Source organism: Panthera uncia, chromosome F2 (assembly GCF_023721935.1).
Source record: "Panthera uncia isolate 11264 chromosome F2, Puncia_PCG_1.0, whole genome shotgun sequence".
In the NCBI taxonomy this organism is placed as follows: Eukaryota; Metazoa; Chordata; class Mammalia; order Carnivora; family Felidae; genus Panthera; species Panthera uncia.
The window spans coordinates 134251-153074 of NC_064812.1; the positions used below are offsets into that span (position 1 = coordinate 134251).

Below are 18824 nucleotides of genomic sequence, written 5' to 3' on the forward strand. Positions count from 1 at the left end.
CAAGACCTGTGGGCAAGGTTCATGCTAGAGACAAGTGCAGACCCCACCAAGAAGCCACCTGGCAACAACAAAAAGGTCTGCTCTCTGGTGGGAGACGCCTGACTGCACACAGCCTCTCGAAACAACCCTGAGGTGACTGGTTCTGATGCACTCTGGGAGATGGTCCCCAGGAACTCTCAGTCCCTTGCCTTCCTGCCCGTGGTCCGTACAAGGAGTGTTCTACTTCAAACAGCCACCCACCTCTCTGCCCCCAGCCTTCCTGCTTCAAGGTATCACTTACAGAGGGCTGCAGCCCCTGCTTTTTACACAGGTTCACAAAGGGAACCACTGGGGCAGGGAGCTCTGGGAAGCAAGTGTCCTGGTTCTGAGGCTGCCATTACCATCTCTGCGCCGGACTGGCTCAGCATTATCTGCCTTGGATCTACCACCTTTGATGAACTGTCAAAAGTTTGGGACAAGGTACCATAAGCCAAACAGGGAGCCCATTTGTCCTGAGAAACTAACCTATCCTGGTCCTGGCTTCCCACTGTAGGATGGCTTCCTGGCTCTCCAGCCTGCAGCTTCAGGAGCACCACTCTCACCCCAAAGAATCCATACCCTGACCTAGATCCTCCAAACACTCGAGAGAAGTTAACACAGATGTGGGCAGAATTCTCTGCTCTGTGTAGTGCACGGCACAGTAGTTTCCAGGAATCAAGGTGTGAAGATCCCTAGCACCCCACCTCTTCTTTCCAGAGCTTTCACTGTTCACTGGTGCATCTAACTTCATCTTCCTTCTCCTTACACAAAGAGCTCCATGGAGGTCCTCCCGGCAAAGACCCTTCCCTCTGAAACCACAAGCAAGCACAGCTTAGTGGCAAAAGGACAGATTTTATTGAGCTCCTCGTCCCTAGTTTTCTTTCTCCTGCACAGTCTTGGTTCCCCGCAGACGCCCGGTCCGGCGGGCAGCAATAAGACCCACTTTGCGGCCAGCAGGAGCATCTCTGCGGATAGTAGAGGGTTTGCCAATGTGCTGGTGGTTGCCACCTCCAAAAGGATGCTCCACAGGCTGCAAGCAGAAAAAAGTGGTATTAACATAGGGATGTGGACCCCGTCTACCTGAGGACTTGGTAAGAGCAGGATCAACTGACATGTGCCAACAAACCGTAACACAAAAAAGGCTCACGTTACGTACCCTCTACCACAGAGAGGAGACACTCCAGGAAAGCACCTGTCCATCCAGCCTCCCAGCCCCCAAATCTCTCAACACCCCAACTGCCCGATTTCTGGGTTACTTACATTCATGGCCACACCACGCACACGTGGCCAACAATTCCTCTTTGCCTTATACTTGTGGTAAGCACGCCCAGCCTTCAGAATGGGCTTGTCAATGCGGCCACCTCCAGCCACCACACCTGTTGGGGAAATCAGGCACCTGAGGGAGGTGCACCATACCCTCCCTCCCAGAACTTCAGGGCCCTATCAGGCTCTGAGCATCCTTGCCAGTACCCCACCCCCACACCAACCACCCTCTCACTACAGTCCTACACCATCACACAGTTCCCAAAATTTCATTAACGCCCCAAAACTACCACTGAGCATTAAGACCCTTCACAACCCAGTAGCCAACATTAAATTTTTCTGGATTTCTCAGGCAGCCAAGCCAAGCCTTTCCCCACGTCATCTGTAATGTCGACCTCAACCCATGATTCTCCAGGGAAGCTCCCACTTTGCTGTGTCGGAGCGGATCAATCTAACCTCCAAACACCAACAGGATGGCTAACCCAGCCTGACACTCGCATCTTGGCCAATTTTGCTTACTTCGTAGTAAACATACACTCAACAGCATCCCTTGGGTTTGCCACGAGAATAAAAAAATGTTGCCCAAACAGCAAAGTGAACCAGGGCTCAAATCTTCCTTAAAGCATTTCTTAGTAGCTTAAAAAAAGTTACACATCCCTGAAAAAGCTCTTAACTACATGGACATGACAGCAGGAATCACGGAAGGGCAGATTAGGCCACACTACAGACAAGTCTGACCAACAAGTCCCAAAGCCCAGCTCTAGCTGTTGACTTCACAGGCACACAGTGTTCAACTGCTGCCTGCCACTCACCAACCACAGCTCTGTTGGCTGAAGAAATTACTTTCTTTGAGCCGGAAGGCAGCTTCACTCGAGTCTTCTTGGTCTCTGGATTGTGGGAGATGACAGTGGCGTAGTTCCCGGAGGCTCGGGCCAACTTGCCCCGGTCACCAGGCTTCTCCTCCAGACAACACACAATAGTGCCCTCGGGCATAGTGCCCACCGGGAGCACATTGCCTATGTTGAGCTGGGCTGCAAGAAGCACCATAGGTCAGTACAGCAAAGTAGTCCCCCTTAACTACTGCTGATCGGAAGCAATGCAAACCCAAATCCCCAAGAAGGCCAGCACAGCCCACAACATCCAGCCTCCTCCTACACAGCTCTCTGGGCATCCCCTCTCGTGTGTTTAGCCAAACAGCTCTAAGTGAGACTTCTGCCTGGATGTTCCTCCTGACTTACGATGTAACCCTCCTCCCAGCAACCACAGGTCCAATCCCCTCCCCATCTCGACCTTCCACACCACACGCAAAGCTTACCCTTTTAAAAAAAAAAAAAAAAAATTTTTTTTAATTTGAGAAGAAAAACAAAAGTAAAAACAAAAACGTGCGCGCAAGCGAGTCAGGGGCAGAGAGAGGAGGAGAGAGAAAATCCCAAGGAGGCTCCACACTTGTCAGCGTCAGGGCCACCGCGGGGCTCGACGCCTCCAACCGAGATCAAGACCTGAACCGAAATCAAGAATCCGACGCTTAAGAGACGGGCAACCCAGGCGTCCGCGAAGCTTACCCTTCTTGCCGCAGTACACGAACTGGCCGGTGTGGATGCCCTCAGCAGCGATGAACAGCTCCGTCCGCTTCTTGAACCGGTACGGATCCCGAAAGACTACCTTGGCGAGGGGTGCACCGCGGCCCGGGTCGTGGATGATGTCCTGCGGGCCGAGGTGGCATGAGTGGCGGGTCCCGGCGGGGCGCCCCGTGTCCCCACCCGCCCGCACGGGATCCCCGCACCTTCACGATGCCCTTGATGTAGCCGTGTCGCTCAGCGAAGTCCACGGCTCGCAGACGCGCAGCGCCCTTGCGGTGCTTGACGTGCGCGCGGAACACCGAGCCGGCGCCCTTTCTCTGCCCACGGATGACGCGGCCCATGGCGGCTGTCTGGAGGCGGCTTACGGTCAGCGCCCGGGCGGCCCAGGCAGCCCCACCACCCTAGCTTCAGGGTCCCAGGTCCCCAGGATCCTCCCTCCAGGTCCCGACCCTTTCCCACCCCCATCCCTGGCCCTGCACCCCAGCTCTCTCTCAGGAATCCCGCCGGGGTCCCTAGCTGACCCCAGGGCAGCGGATGGCGGCGGATAATGCCAGAGCCGCCACGCCACATACACGTCCTACCTGCTGCCGAGCGCGGCCGGAAGAGGAGACACAGCGGAGGAGAGCGGCCTTATCTTCCGGGGCGGGGCCGAGAGCCCCTTGACCTTCCGGCACGGCCGTGAGCCCAGTGCACGCCGGGATTTGTAGTCATCGCGCGGGTGCCCGCGGCCCTTACCCAGCCGCCTGGCGCCAGGTCACGCAGGTGACCGGATCTCTTGCAGCGGGGTCCCCGTGGACGGGGCCCGGGAGGAGGCGGGAGGGATGTCCGGACTTCACAGAAGTCTCACGGAGGACGAGCGTCGCCCACTGAGCGGCCGAGGAGACTCCCCCCCCCCCCCCCCGCCCGAGAGGTTGGGTGACTTTCCAGGGTTACGCGGACCCGGATAGAGCGACTTACTCCGGGCGCGGAGTCGCAGGGGTCCTCTCTTGGCCTGGTGAATGCCCCCTTATATAGCTAGAGCTCCTTGCAGGGTTACTGGCTCCCGTCTAGGGCAAGGGCCGCTTTCTAGGGTGAGGCCCTTCCTTGTAGGGTTGTGGGCCCCCTTTTAAAATGGGTGGACCGTTTGGGGGAACGTGGTGGCTTACAGAAGACGGGGGTCTGGACGAAAAATAGCAAATGTTCAACCACCGCGGGTGCGGCCGTTCTGGGCACGTTGCGACTCTGTGCACTGATAGGTTTTCGGAGAGGTCAGAGTGGCCGTACCCGGATGTGGGTATTGGGGAGAGAGACGGGGGCACCCTGGTCTTTGCTTGGACGACCCGGGCAGGGCATGGTTGGCGACGGTCGAGGAGGCTGCCACGGACAGACTGGGCGACAGTAGAGGTGCGGGAGTTTCAGTTGGGATGGTGGGACCTCCGGGGAGGAGGAGTGTCGCCCTCCTGCTCCCTACACCACTCCCTCCCGGGCACGTGGAGGAGGGAAAGTGAGGCCAGGAAATGGAGAGGGCAGAACTGGGGGCTTGGGAAGGGGGAGAAGAAGAGAGTGAACCATGTCACCGCTGCGAGAATGAGGAAAGGGAGACTGGACAAATGACCCTGAGGTGAGGGAACAGGATGAGCCTGCTCAGAACCCTATAGGGAGGGGTGGGTGAGGTTGGAGTTGAGAAAGGGAACAGCTGGTGGGGGACCCTTGGAGTGTGAGCTGGAGACAAAGATCAAGTCTGCCAGGGCAGGGATCCCCCAGCTGGGCGTATGCTGCTGAGTGAGGACTTTCCGGAGTTCCGCCCCAGAGGAGTGGGAGGAGCCTTCAGGAAAGGGTGCCAGGGGTAAGACCTGGGGGTCACACAGAGTGAGAACTGCCCACAGGCAGGTCCAGGTAGAGCTTCTTGACTAGGGCTGTGGGTGTGCAGGGGAGACCAGTAGCGGGAGAGGTCGCAAGGTAAGGGGAGTGAGGACAGGGGTCCCAATGGGCAGAGACTTGCGCTCAGGACTTTGCAGTAGGGTGTTTGCTAGCAGCAGTGCAGTCAGGTAGGCCTTGGAGGGGCGGTGACAAGAATGACATCGTGAGAAAGTAAGAAGGGGGCCACGTGGCCACATGCTGAAGCGAAGAAGCAGAGGGGACTCGTGAGGCCCCAAGAGAGGCAACAGTTGGGTCAGCAGGGTTGGGGACTCAGGAGGCATCGCAGCCCTGGCAGGGCCAGGGGCTGAGGGTGATATGGGAAACAAAGGCAGAAGGAAATGGCAGATAAAGTTAAATTTCCTTATAAGCCACAGCCCATTGGCAAATACTTGCAGCAGGCAGAGTAAAATGTTTCTCCTTGAACTCCCTACTGTCTTAATGGTAATGCTTTGCTAGAGGGAAAAACAACCTTAGTTTGACAATAGCTAGGCCTCCAGTATCCTGTGAGTCTTCTCTAGCACATGAAAATCTCTTTGGGAACTTCCCCTGGACTCTACCTCCCCTGACTCCATGGTATAACCAGTCTCTCATGGTTCCCAGGAGAGCTCTTTCTGCTCACGGGTCCTGTCCCCGTGCTTTAATAAAATTACCTTTTTGCACCAAAGACATCTCAAGAATTCTTTCTTGGCTGTTGGCTCCTAACCCCATGAACCCCATTATCACCCCAAAAAACCTCATCAAGGGGCACCTGGGCCTCCTTGGGGCAGAGTGAGGGGTTTTGAGGTCAGCCCAGGATAGGCTCAGAGGACCAGAAAGGCACAGGGAGTGGCAGGGAGGTGGGGACGGTACTTGGACACTCAGGCTATGTGGTCCCTAAGAAGGTCTCAGATCTCTGGGATGAGATATGGTGGAGGAGGGCCCCCACTTTCTCTTTGCCCTAGAGCTCAATGCAGCCAGAAGGTGGCTAACCAGGCCTACTGCAGGACATGTGTTCAGAGCCTTGCCATAGGCAGATGGTCAGTAATGCCAGCCCAAGCGTTCCAGGGGATGAATGGCAGCTGTGAGCCCCCAGTGAAGGTTCTGGGCCCAGGGAAGCCCCAAGAAGTGCAGTTGGGGGCGGGGGGAGGCTTGCTTGCTTGGATGCTTCCTCCTGAAGGCCCACCTGGAGATGGCAGGCATGGACTGACTTAAGGGAGGGCAGCCAGTTCTGGGGCTCTCTGAGGTGCAGACACTTGCCTGATATTTATTGTGCCCCTGCCTCAAGCTCAGCGCATCTGTTCTTGCAGAGATGGGGATCCTGGCTGGTGCCCTCCCCCTTCAAAGTCCAGAGATCTCTGACTTGCCTCCATCTCGCTAGCCTGAATGTTAGTCCCCATGTGAGGGGCCGCCAAGCCCGGCACACAGCAGGGACTCCACAAATCTGGGTCACCTGATGATGGGGACCTCTCCAGGGGCAGCCACACTGGGCATGGGGGTTCTCAAGCCTTCAAGAGGGGCCCATCTGCCTTTGCTCATGCTGGTGAGCCAGCCACCTTTCCCATGCCATCCAAGGTTACCTCTTCCCAGCATTTCAAACTTTATTCTTAGTTCTTTATTTTCTTTTAAAGTTGCTTTTTAAATATTTTTTTTTGTCATGTACACACAAGAGTAATTTGGTTTAAAGTTTTGTTTTTTAACATTTATTCATTTTTGAGAGTGGGAGAGACAGAGCATGAGCTGGGGAGGGGCAGAGAGAGAGGGAGACACAGAATCCAAAGTAGGCTGCAGGCTCTGAGCTGCCAGCACAGAGCCCGACACGGGGCTCGAACTCACGGACCGCGAGACCGCGAGATCATGACCTGAGCTGAAGTCAGACGCTCAACCGACTGAGCCACCCAGGCGCCCCAAGAGTAATTTGGTTTAAACATGCACGACCACGACTCTCTTCTGTCTTTTTGCACTTGGCTCCCCGCCCCCACATCAGCTGCCCTCGGGCAAATAACAACACTATGCTTCTATTCTTTCGTGTGGGAACAATAATACTGTCTTTCATACGGTTATTGTGGGAGTTAAGTGAGTGGATATACACCAAGGACATAAAGTATGCCTACAAAAGTCATCAGGGCTAGAGAAGTCAGAGTGGACACACTTGGACACCAACCAGAGAGGTGTTTTGAGAGCGACCCGAAGAGAGCCCTAGGAGGCTTTGAGGTACCCAGACAAAATCAGCTTGTTGACATGGGTGCTAGCTTCACAGGATATTCAGGGTGTGAAAATTCATCTGGCAGTATGCAAAAGGTATTTGTAACTCCTTCCTATGTATTCTACTTTTAAAAATACTGTTTTTTTGTAAGTGTGCATGAAAACTAGTAAAAATTCTTGGGATGTCTTTAGACCTCCAAAAGCTGTGGAAGGGGTGGTGTCCAACTCCGTACCTCCAAGCAGAAAAGGGGAGCCCAGCTAATACCTGGGGTAAAATTGGAGTAAAGGATAATTCTTATATATAAATATCCAAAGCAAAACAAAAATGAGGAAAATATACATGTTGAGACAAACCAAACAAAATTTAAGTGAAAAAAAGAAGAATCAGTTCTTTCATTCATGTTTTTAGTATCTGCATATATGCGCTGAAAGGTTCTAAGTGTATGTAAACAGGCATACCTCATTTTATTTTTTGCTGATACTGTGTTTTTTACAAATTAAAGGTCTGTGGCAACCCTGAATTGAGCAAGACTGTTGGTGCCCTTTTTCCAACACCATTTGCTCACTTATGTCTCTGTCACGTTTTGGTAATTCTCGAAATGTTTTAAACTTTTTCATTATTATTTGTTATAGTGATCAGTGATAGGACTTGCCGAAAGCTCAGATGATGGTTAGCATTTTTTAGCAACGTAGATATAGATATAGATATACATACACATATACATATATATACATATACATATAGTTATAAGTTATTTATTTGAGAGGGAGAGCACAAGCTTAAGCAGAGGAGGGGCAGAGAGAGGGGAGAGAAAGAATCCCAAGCAGTCTCTGTGATGTCAACGTGGATCCTGATGTGGGGCTCCAACTCACAAACCATGAGATCAAGAGTCAGACACTCAACCTACTGAGCCACCCAGGCACCCCTAGCAATAAAATATTTTAAAATTAAAGTATGTATGTTGCTTTTTTAGACCTAATGCTATTGCATGCTTAATAGACTACTGCATAAACATAACTTTGTTATGTACTGGGAAACCAAGAAATTCGTTTGGTTTGTTTCATTGTCATTATTCACTTTATTGCAGTGGTCTGGAACCAAACTTGCAATATCTCCAAGGTATGCCTGTATATATATGTAAATTTATTTGTATCCTGCAAAGTATTTTCATTTTCTTTCAATTCCAAGTATGATTTTCTCTTCCTCCCGTGAGTTATTTTGCAGGTTGCTGTTTAGTTTCTAAGCATATTTGTTTAAACTATTTAGCCATATCTAAATGTAATATCTTATTTTCAGATAATGTAGTTTGTATGATGCCAATTACTTGCAATATAGATGCCTCCCGGGGCCCCTGGGTAGCTCAGGTTACGATCTCACGGCTTGTGAGTGGCTTGTGAGTTCGAGCCCAAGGTCAGGCTCTGTGCTGACAGCTCAGAGCCTAGGGCCTTCTTCGGATTCTGTGTCTCCCTCTCTATCTGATCCTCCCCCACTCGCACTCTGTCTCTTTCTCTCTCTCTCTCTCAGAAATAAATAAACATTAAAAATATTTAAAATATAGATGCCTCCTTTGCTGCCTTGTAGATTTTGGCTATTGTGTCCCTCTTCAAAAAGGTGGTCTCTGCTTTTGTCCCCCCTCCCCTTTATAAAAATAAGAAAACATTTAAAGAAAAATATACGAGATTTCATCGCATAAGACTAAATAGTTTTGCTTAAGTTCTTTTAAAATTACTATATGTGTAAGCATTTATTCATAAGCATAGATTTGTGCGTGTGCTGGGTCACACTGTAAAGCATTTTTTACTGTGTCACAAAAGTTTGAAAGACACGATCGTAGAGAAGGTTTTTCAACTGTAGGGGAAGAGGGTGAAGGATACACAGGACCTCTCTGTACTGCCTTTGCAACTTGCATGATTTTATAATTATCTAACAACAAAAAGTTGAAAGAGAAAGGACGCTGCCTCAGCACCCGGTCGTCTGGAATGATGCTCGACTTTTCCATTGGCCTTTCTCGAGGTCTCGCGTGGACGCGTCTGCTCTCAGGCTTGGGGGCTCTGCGCCGGGATCCCCGACTCCCGCAGCGGGCTCGCCCCTCGGATTTGGGGGTTCACGGGAGATCAGGTCCAGAACAGCGCCCCGCCCTCAGCGGCCCTCTTCCATCACCAGCCTCGCGCCGTAGGAGCCAAAAGGCGCCCACCGAGGCGCGTGGTCCTCCGAGCTTCCTAGAGCGGCGCTGAGACCCGTTTCCGGGGGCGGGCCGGAACCGGACCGCCTGCTCCCGGCGCCCTCTGCGCGCGGTCCGGGATAGTGGCCCAGGGTGAGTAGGTCCTGGCCGCGGGGCGGGGACCGGAGTGGGGTGAGTGCGGTTCTCTGAACCCGGCCTGGCTGAGGCTGTGGTCCGCACAGAGGCCGCGCTGAGCACCGCGGGGCGCTGACCTGCAGCCGGCGCCGCCCCCTCGTTTTTCCTTCGTTCTGGGCCTTAGGGAGGGTCTGGAGTCCGGTTCCCACCGGCTGGCGCGGCAAGTGTGCGGGCCGGTCCCGCAGAGCCTGGGTGGCTGCGCAGAGCTGAGGCTGCAGTGGTGGGAGACCTGGGAGGACCGGTTCTGTCCGGGTTGCGTCCCCCTCGCGCCTGCAGTTGCCTGAGCACACCCGCTCGTGAGCAGCTCGTGCCGGCTGGCCACCCCATGCGCTGCCTCTCCCCTGCACCCTCGTTTTCCAACCAATTGTCAGCCCGACGCCCTTGCTTTATACCCTGTGCGGTTCTTCGCCCCCGCCCCCTCTTCGCGGAGTTGCCTCATTCATTGGACAACTAGCATTCGGACAACTGGCATACTTACCTTGTCCTGAGGACCCTTCTAGTGCTGGGGATACTGCAGTGAAGGGGTAACATCCCTGACCTCATGAGGCATCTGTTGTAATAGAAGTGAGGCATTAATGCAATAGAGGCAACAAACAAGAAAGTAATTTTTTTTGAGAGAGAGTGTAATCGAGTGAGGGAGGGGGCAGAGAAAGAGCATCTTAATTAAGCCAGCTCCATGCCCAGTTGTGCTCAATCCCACCACCGTGAGATCTTGACCTGAGCTGAAATCAAGAGACGGATGCTTAACCGAGCCACCCAGGTGCTCTGAGAAAATAGTTTTTGATGATTTCAAGGGCTATGAAGAAAATGAACCAAGAGGATAGGTTTGTGAGAGTTAAAGAGTTAGGGGTGGCTGTAGGTGAGCAGGGAAGGTCTCTGCAAGAAGTTAACATTTGAACTGAAACCTGGTGGCTGACAGGCCTTGCTAAGCCCTTGTAAGCAAAGGAAAGTGCATCAGAATGGCATTGGCTAATTTGAGTAACAGAGAGAACGCCAGCTTGGCTGCAGTGTAGTACGCAAGGGGGTAGGTGAGGGAGTGGAGCAAGGTGCCCCAGTCCCCTGAGGAACAGAGGTTTTATTCAAAATTGGAGGGAAAGAATGACTCCTGCTGGTCCTCCAGGCCCCAATTAAATGTAATCCCCTCAAGAAGCCCTCCCTGATCCCCCATGTAAGTTAGCGCTCCCCTTCCCCTTGATATTTTCTGTCTCAGGACTCCGAGCAGGAACCTGTTTTGTTATCATTGTATCCTCTCCTCCACTTTTTTCAACTTAGCGCTGTTTTTCTCACATTAAAGACTCATTCCCTGGCTCCAAAGATAGGACTAAAATCAGGTCTTTTCCCCTCTAACCAGGTGGCCCCTCCCTGAGGACAAGCATTCCCCAGAAATAAGCAAAGAGACAGGCATGGTAACTTACCCTCCTAACTGTGGAGAGTGGTATGTGTTGAGTTGACAGCCAGGTCTTCTGAGATGCTCCTCCTCTTAAGATGCTGTGGCTGTCTTGTTGGGGTGAGGAGGACAATAGCTCTGTCAACAGGGGCAGCAGCAATGGTCCACGCAGACTGCCCTGGACAGACAGCCCAGTGCGGTGTCTAGTAGTGGTGTGGCCCTGCTCTTTGCATTTGCCGTTTGTGCTGTCTGGGCACAGATGACTCACCAAGCCTCTCAGATCATCTTCTGTAGCCTGTTATACTCTCACGTTAAAAGGGCCTTCCTGCCAGATGTTAACCTCATAGCATCATAACTGCAGGATTTCTGCTGTTGCCAAAAGGGACATCGCTTTACAAAGCGGCAGCTACTTAGGAGGCTCAAGCCCCACAGAAGAGGGTACTCTAGATACCTCCACCCAATACACAGGAGCTCAAGTGTCCATTGAGGAGGGGACACAGAGACCAGAGTCTACTCTGAGCACCTAGCCAGAGCAGATCGTATTTACTGGCTTCTATAAATAATTTTTCCTCAACTGCGACACATATTTCAAAATAAGCAATAAGTCTTAGAGAAATCAGAAAAATGAGAAGAAGGAAAATAAAAACTACCTTGGAAGAAACTAAGGCTAATGGGCTGGGGTATGTGCTGCCAGATTTATTTTTTTGCTTAGAGTTTGCTTATTTCACGTGGTAATGCAGTAACAATGTTTTCTGGTGTTCCACAACATGGTTTTACTGGTTGCAGAATCACCCACTGTCAGGGAACCACTCATTCATTCCACAAATCCTTGCTGTGTATCAGGCCCTCCCCCAGGCCCTGGGGGTACAGCATGAATAACCAGACTGCAGGCCTCATCTCATGGGGGAAGGTGGATAAGAAGCAAGTAAGTTGACTGCATTATGTCCGATAACAGGTGCTATGGATGAAAATAAAACGGAATGAGGATAGGGAAGGAATTCTGCGGTGGGGATGGCATTTTATTTATTTATTTAAGTTTATTTATTTTGAGAGAGAGCACACATACATGTGAGGGAAGGGTGGGGGGGGTGGGGGGTGGGAGAGAGAGAACCCCAAGCAGGCTCCAGTCTGTCAGTATGGAGCCTGACTCAGGGCTTGAACTCACAAACTGTGAGCTCGTGACCTGAGTGGAAATCAAGAGTCACACTCTTACCTGAGTGAGCTATCTAGACACCCGGGAATATCATTTGAAGTAGGATGGTCCCAGAAGACATCCCTGGGAAAACCAGGAGTGAGAGGTGGAGGCTTGTGGGTGAGCAGGTCTCAGGTTGTGGCTTCTTGGGATGTGAGGGGTCGTCTGGGCTGACCGGGATGTGCTTGCCTCATGTCTCACGCTTTCCTGTCTCTTCTGTATCTGGGTGGTCCTTCTGGGAGACAGGGACAGGGGTGGATGGGCCTTAGGCCTGGGCTCTTCCTACTCAACACTCACCGTCCCCAGCGCCTGCCTTTCCCCTGAAGGGGACCTTGGAATGGCGGTGCCACTTGCGACGCCCAGACTCCAGGTGAGTGTCCCCTCTGAGCCTTTAGGCTGCCTTCATCCCCATCCTCAGCTTTTCAGCCCTGAGGACCTCCCCAGGGGGCCCCAGGCCCACCCATGTAGCTCCCACTCCTGCAGGTGGGTCACAGGGATGGATTCGGTAAGCCAAGGGTCAGCCTCCTCCCTTCGAAGACTCACAGTGGCTCTGTCAACTCCTTCCTGAGGCTTTGGGCAGAAGTAGGCTGCCCACAGTCTCCTGAAGCCCCTGAGCTTCAAGGGTCAGCAAGCAAGGTCAGGGGCCCTGTCCCTCCCCAGCACCTGCCTCCATCTGGTGTGAATGGTCAGACCTTCTTGGTGCACACAGCCTTTGGCTTCTCCACTAAGAGCAGAGAACCAGAGAACAGGACAGGAACTCTCCCCACCAGTGTGGAGGCTCGGCCACCAGCATCTCGAGGGTGCCCCTACCCAGGCCAAGGTTGAGACCCTCACTTCTCCCGTGGCTTTGGCAATAGGGCTGTTCCACTTTTCCTTGGAGAGTGTTGAGGTGTACCCCCTCCCCCCCCATGCCAGGCCTTAGGAATGCAGCAGTGACCATACAGAAGCCTTGACTTCCCAGAGCTGAACAGGTGTCCTAAATATCCCTGACATGGTCTCCGCATCTCCTGCCCAGATAGCCCCAGACAGCAGAGTTTGTGGTTGCAGGAGGCCGTTGTGTTTGAGGACGTGGCTGTGTACTTCACGAGAATAGAGTGGAGTTGCCTGGCCCCCGACCAGCGGGCACTGTACAGGGACGTGATGCTGGAGAACTACGGGCACGTGGCCTCACTGGGTGAGGCTTCCCCTTCCATCCTGGGGCTGGGCTCAGACACAACCCTGCTTCTTCCACCGGCCTCCTGGGGGAGTTGGTTCCTTTCCAAATTCAAAGCCTAACATGTTCAGAGGGGAAATTGGAGGGGTTCCCCCTCATCTCTCCATGGCCACCCAGCTGCCCTGCTCCTGGGAAAGTAGGTGTTCCAACCCACCCCAAGTGTGTTTCCTCTGAGGCCTCCAGCCAGGCAGCCAGACACCCTTCCTCCTGCTCCCTGACACATGCTGCTCTCCTCCCTGCACGTAGGCTTTCTCGTTGCCAAACCAGCGCTGATCTCCCTCTTGGAACAAGGGGAGGAACCAGGGGCTTTGATTCTGCAGGTGGCTGAGGAGCAAGGGACTGTGGCCAACCTGTGCCCAGGTAAGTGCAAGGCACAGCAAGGCCTGGCCTTCACACAGCTCCTTGTAGCCCCCTGGTGCTTGGAAGGCTGTACGTTTAGTTCCTCACAGCATGGCCAAATTTCTTACTAAACACCTTGCTTGTCATCCGAGGTCACCCAGGACTAACTTGTACAAGAAACCCAAGTGCATGAACATCCTTCCTGGTGCCCCGAGGTGTCGGGCCAGATCTGTGGGGGCAGTGGGTGTGTGAGGAAGACCCAGCAGGGAAGACCCTTGAGCTGCTTTGATCCTTCCAGCTCCCTGTGGCTCACATGCCAAGGCCTGAGTTTGGGACTGCACAGGCTGCAGAAAGGGAGGAAAGGTGGCCTGCGGTCCATGGGGCCTGTATGGGCAGGACTCTGACCTGTCTACTGAGTGGATGACCTGTGAGTGAGTGCCGGGAGGAAGAGGTGAGCAAAGGATAGCAGTACCCCACACCCTGCAGGACCCACTCCTGCATCAGGCCTGCTCCCTACCCCCCAACCTCTGCCCCAGTACTTTGGGCAAAGCTCTGCCCTCCCCTGTCCTCCTGATGCCCCTCCCTGGTCATGAGTTCCCCTCTTGAGCTAACCTCCCACAGTGCTTAAGCCCTTAATGAACCTTCCTTTGGGTCCTCTTATACAAACCCTGATTTTACAGTTTCTTTCTTGCAAGAAGTTTCCAAACCTCTCTACCACTTTGACATGAGGATTCTGTCTTCAAATCAGAGTTCCTTTTGTGAACGTAGAGGCGAGGTCACCTTTCCATTTTCTGTTCATTCTTCCAGATTCTAGGATGGAGGCTGGGGTCAAGGAGTCTTCTCCGGGGAGAGTGTCCTCTAAGCAGTTAGGACTGTTGGGCACAGTTTGGGGGCGCCTCCCCGAGGAGAGGAATGGCCGTCCTAAAGATGGGTCAGATAAACGACAGCTCGACCCCCAGGCAGGCGGCCTTGGTGGGGAACTTAGCACATCCCCGGGGACCCTGGAGGAAAAACAGCCAGGCTTGGGCCCTGCAGAGGCTGCTGGGGAGAGAGTGTACAGGTGTGCTTGCGGCAAGGCGTTCAAGTACAACTCGCTGCTGCTCAGGCACCAGGTCATCCACACGGGGGCCAAGCCCTACCAGTGCACCGAGTGTGGCAAGGCCTTCAAGCAGAGCTCCATCCTCCTGAGACACCAGCTCATCCACACTGAGGAGAAGCCCTACCAGTGCAGCGAGTGCGGGAAGGCCTTCCGGCAGAGCACTCAGCTGACCGCACACCACAGGGTCCACACGCGGGAGAAGCCCTACGAGTGCGGCGAGTGCGGGAAGGCCTTTGGCCGCAGCTCCCGGCTCCGGCAGCACCAGAAGTTCCACACGGGAGAAAAGCCGTACGAGTGCGGCGAGTGCGGGAAGGCCTTCTGCCGCAGGTTCACCCTCAACGAGCACGGCCGCATCCACAGCGGGGAGCGGCCGTACACGTGCCTGCAGTGCGGGCAGCGCTTCATCCGCGGGTCGTCGCTCCTCAAACACCACCGGCTGCACGCCGGGGACGGCCCCCGAGACGACGGCGGCCGCCAGAACCCCCAGCCCGGCGCCGCACAGAAGACCGCCTCGGGCGACAGGCCGCTCGAGTGCCCCGTGTGCCAGAAGCCCTTCAAGCACAACTCCTTGCTCCTCCTGCACCAGAGGCTGCACACGGGCGAGAAGCCATTCGAGTGCAGGGAATGCGGCAAAGCCTTCAGCCGGAAGTCCAACCTCACTCTGCACCAGAAGACCCACACCAAGCAGAAGCCCTTTGCCTGCACGGAGTGTGGCAAGGCTTTCCGCAGGAGCTACACGCTGAATGAGCACTACCGGCTCCACAGCGCCGAGAGGCCCTACCGGTGCCGGGCCTGTGGCGGGGCCTGCAGCCGGCCGTCAGCCCCCATCCAACACCAGAAAGCCCACGGGCCCGCGTGTTCCCGGGAGGGTGGGGAGGACAGACGGGTGCCCCACTGGGCTCCCCGTTGAGTTGATGAAAGGCGGAGAACTCATCCAGGAGGGGGCCCCAAGGCAGAAGGCTGTCGGTCCTCCCCGCTTGGCTGTGAGAAGGGTCAGGGCCAGGGCTGTGGTCGAGCAGCCCGAGGGAAGGGCAGTGAGGAAGGCTGAGCCAGAGCGGGTCCCCCCACAACGGCTGAGCCCAGATGCCCGCGGGAGAGCGGCGTTTCTCAACCGTCCAAGTCTGCGCCTGGAGGCACACGCGGGCTCCAACTCGAGTGGGGGTTGGGGGTGGGTTTCGTTTTCTCTTTCCACTCCTCGGGTTTCCAAATATTGACTTGTGATGGGGGGAGGGGAGCGGAATCTGTTGGCTTTTTTTTTTTTTTTGGATGTTCATTTGTTACTAGAATTGACCAAGATCAGACTGTTGGCAGGGGACCCAGCCACCTAGTGGGGCAGAGGACTAGAATCCACACAGCACCTGCCACGGAGATGTTGGGAACTCTCAGGTAGACCCAGGGTTTGTTGACAAGCCACGGCAAAGCTGGAGGGGTAGTGGTGGCTGAAGCAGGACTCGGGAGTGGGGTCTGCAGGCTCCCAGGCAGTGCCTTGGGAGCCCCAGCCAGGCTAAGTGTGATCCCTCAGCAGGCCTGTCGGCAGAAGGTATTCACTGGGGAGAAGCTTCCCTGGGTGGCCGCTGGTGAGAGGGGCCATCTCTTAGTGACCCTTCTTCTTCATCAGCCCCCCGACCCCAGGAGCCCCGAGAACACTGAGGGGCTTCTACAGCATCTTACAAAAGGTGTGCCAGAAAGGAACCCACCAGCCCCAAGCAGAACTACCAGTGAATGTGTATTTTTTAATCATTTTTCCCCCAAATATAAATTTATTTTAGGACATTTGGGAAATGCAAGAACTTAGAAATGTAAAAAACTGCCCTTTGGTCTCACTCTTCAGGGATCACTACAGCGATGTTTGGTGTGTTTTCTTAGCCTCTTTTTAAAAATTTTAATGCTTATTTATTTATTTTGAGACAGAGAGAACATGAGTTGGGGAGGCACAGAGAGAGGGGAGAGAGAATCCCAAGCAGTTTCTGCGCTCTCAGCAGAGCTCGATCTCATGAATCACAAGACATGACCAAAACCGAGATCAAGAGTTGGACAGTTAACTGACTGAGCCACCCAGGCACCCCCTTAGCCTCTTAAAAAAAATTTTTTTTAATGTTTATTTATTGTCGGGAGACACAGGGAGACACAGAATCTAACCCAGGCTGCAGGCTCTTGCTGTCAGCACAGAACCCCGACGTGGGGCTCGAACCCACGAGACTATGACCTGAACCAAAGTCGGATGCTTAACCAAGTGAGTCACGCAGGTGCCTCCCCACCCACTGACTCTAATGCACATGTATGGTATTTGTTTTACAAATCGGGGTTTACTTTGCTTAGAACCGTGTCCCTGCTGACTGGTTTAGGTAGCAGCTTCCTTACTGTCACACATCTGTCCTTTCCTCACACCTTCACTGTATTTGTTGGCCCCGTAGCAGACCTGTGCACATTTGCTTGTGGCTGAGGTGGACTTTCCCCATCAGGGTTACAGATGTGGAGGGACTGTTTTTAACCATTTGATTAATCATGAAAAATGCCAGTCTTGTTTTCATTTATATTTCTTGGCCTTTTCGTGAGTAAATTCCCTGTAAGCTCTTGTACCTATTTTTATTAGGTTTTTAAGCCTCTGTGTTGAGCTCCAATCCCTTTCCCTTAATACCTGTTTCTTCAACTGTGATACAAACCACAGGTCTTTTGGTGGTGGGTGAGCATGGGAGAGATGGGACAGAAACTGCGTCATACACTTGAGGAAGTGATATATTACAAATATTTTTTCCCAGTTCCTTATTTGCTATTAATTATGAGGTTTTTAATAAGAAAATACATGTTCCCTATGGGCAAAACTGTCTTGTTGTGATTAGGAAGGCCTTGTCCACCCCAGGATTTTATAAAACACTTTCTTTACTTTGGTTAAGTTACAGAAATACTACATATTTGCAGTAAAACAATAACGAAATCTCAATACAAAAATAGGAAATATTTCCCTCTTCCCTTGTCCCACATTCCCACCTTACTCCCCAGACATACACCTGTTAAGTCTGGGTAGTTCATTCCAGACTTTTTTCTCTACATTTCAAATATTCAGCGTATGTGTGCCTGTGTTTTTACAAACAGGATTACTCTAGTGTTTGAAAGGACTTTAAGTGTGTCAAGTCACCGGGCTAAACTGCCCCCAGAATTCCTTTTCAGCTGAATTCCTGAGTGGCAGGCTATGCAGGAGGAAGGAAATGGCGGTCATTTGTAGCTCACACACCTACCTAATACTTAGACACTAACCCAAAGGCTGTTGTGATTTTGCAGATGTGATTAAAGCACCTAATCAACTGATTTTAAGTATCCTGGTAGGTCTGGAGTAATCAGTTAGAAGGCCTTTAAAAGCTTAGGTTGGGGCGCCTGGGTGGCTCAGCTAGTTGAGCGTCCAACTCTTGATTTCAACTCAGGTCATGATCTTGGTTTGTGGGATTGAGCCCTGAGTCAGGCTCCAAGCTGCCCTTGCCCACCTCTCTCTCTCTCTCTCATTCCTCTCAAAATAAATAAATTAGCTAACTAAATAAGCAAGCAAACAAGCTTAGGTTTCCCCATGCCTCCAGCCTGTGGAAAAGCATCAGCTGGTGATCTTGTCAGCAAATCCTCGAAGTATTTGCAAAATGTGGTTTTCTCACTAAGTAAACTAAGAATATACTTGAAGAGGTGCCCTTTTTCAAAGCACAAAGCCAGTTTTCAGCCCTGACTTTTTTCCAAAATTTTAAAAAAACTGTGGTAAAATATACACAGTGTTTGCCATCTTAACCATTTTTAAGTATACAGTTTGGTGGTATTAAGTGTATTCATACGGTGGACCCATCACAACCATCCATCTTGAGAACCCTTTTCATTTTGTAAAACTGAAACCATCCCCATTAAACAAGTCCCCATTCCCTTCTCCCAGATCCTGGTAACTGCCATTCTACTTCATGTCCCTATGATTTCTGACTACTCTAGGAACCTCATCTTAGTGGAGTAAAATAGTATTTGTCCTTTTGTGCCTGCTGATTTCACAGAGTATAATGTCCTCTGAATTTATCAATGTTGTAGCATGTGATACAATGTCTTTCCTTTTAAAAGGTTGAGTAATATTTACTATTGTATGGTTGGACATTTTCCTTATCCACTCATCTGTCATGGAGACTTGCATTGCTTCCACCTTTTGGCGACTGTAACTAAGATTGCTGTGAACATGGGTGTACAAACATCTCTTCCAGACCCTGCTTTCAATTCCTTTGTGTATTCACCCAGAAGTGAATTGCTAGGTCATAAAGTAATGGTGTTTAATTTTTT

General features: G+C 52.4%; 2 protein-coding genes and 1 long non-coding RNA gene across 3 annotated transcripts; 1 reads left to right on the plus strand and 2 right to left on the minus strand.

The window, feature by feature from the left end:
- Positions 1-850: 850 nt before the first annotated feature.
- Positions 851-3536, minus strand: RPL8 (ribosomal protein L8). Its single transcript, XM_049632717.1, has 6 exons — positions 3443-3536; positions 3065-3211; positions 2844-2985; positions 2094-2312; positions 1279-1394; positions 851-1048 (listed from the first exon to the last, which is right to left on the minus strand). Exons 2-6 carry the CDS (start codon positions 3200-3202, stop codon positions 890-892), a joined length of 774 nt encoding a protein of 257 aa, XP_049488674.1. The 5' UTR covers positions 3203-3211; positions 3443-3536; the 3' UTR covers positions 851-889.
- A 5297-nt stretch (positions 3537-8833) lies between these two features.
- LOC125924283 (uncharacterized) lies at positions 8834-12123 on the minus strand. Its single transcript, XR_007458344.1, has 3 exons — positions 11899-12123; positions 10714-10796; positions 8834-9848 (listed from the first exon to the last, which is right to left on the minus strand). It is a non-coding gene; the product is annotated as an uncharacterized LOC125924283 (long non-coding RNA).
- Positions 12124-12867: 744 nt separating this feature from the next.
- ZNF517 (zinc finger protein 517) lies at positions 12868-18824 on the plus strand (the record flags this gene model as incomplete). The annotated part of the gene is made up of 3 exons (XM_049633724.1): positions 12868-13051; positions 13337-13450; positions 14237-18824. Coding segments are annotated over 3 exons (1500 nt in total), but the record flags the coding sequence as incomplete, so codon positions are not given.

Coding starts and splice junctions, on each gene's coding strand:
- RPL8 (XM_049632717.1), bottom strand. CDS start 3,202: ATGGGCCGCGTCATCCGTGGGCAGAGAAAGGGCGCCGGCTCGGTGTTC. Junction 2,986..3,064: donor ACATCAAGGGCATCGTGAAG/GTGCGGGGATCC, acceptor CTCGGCCCGCAG/GACATCATCCACGACCCGGG. Junction 1,049..1,278: donor TGCGTGGTGTGGCCATGAAT/GTAAGTAACCCA, acceptor TTCTGCTTGCAG/CCTGTGGAGCATCCTTTTGG.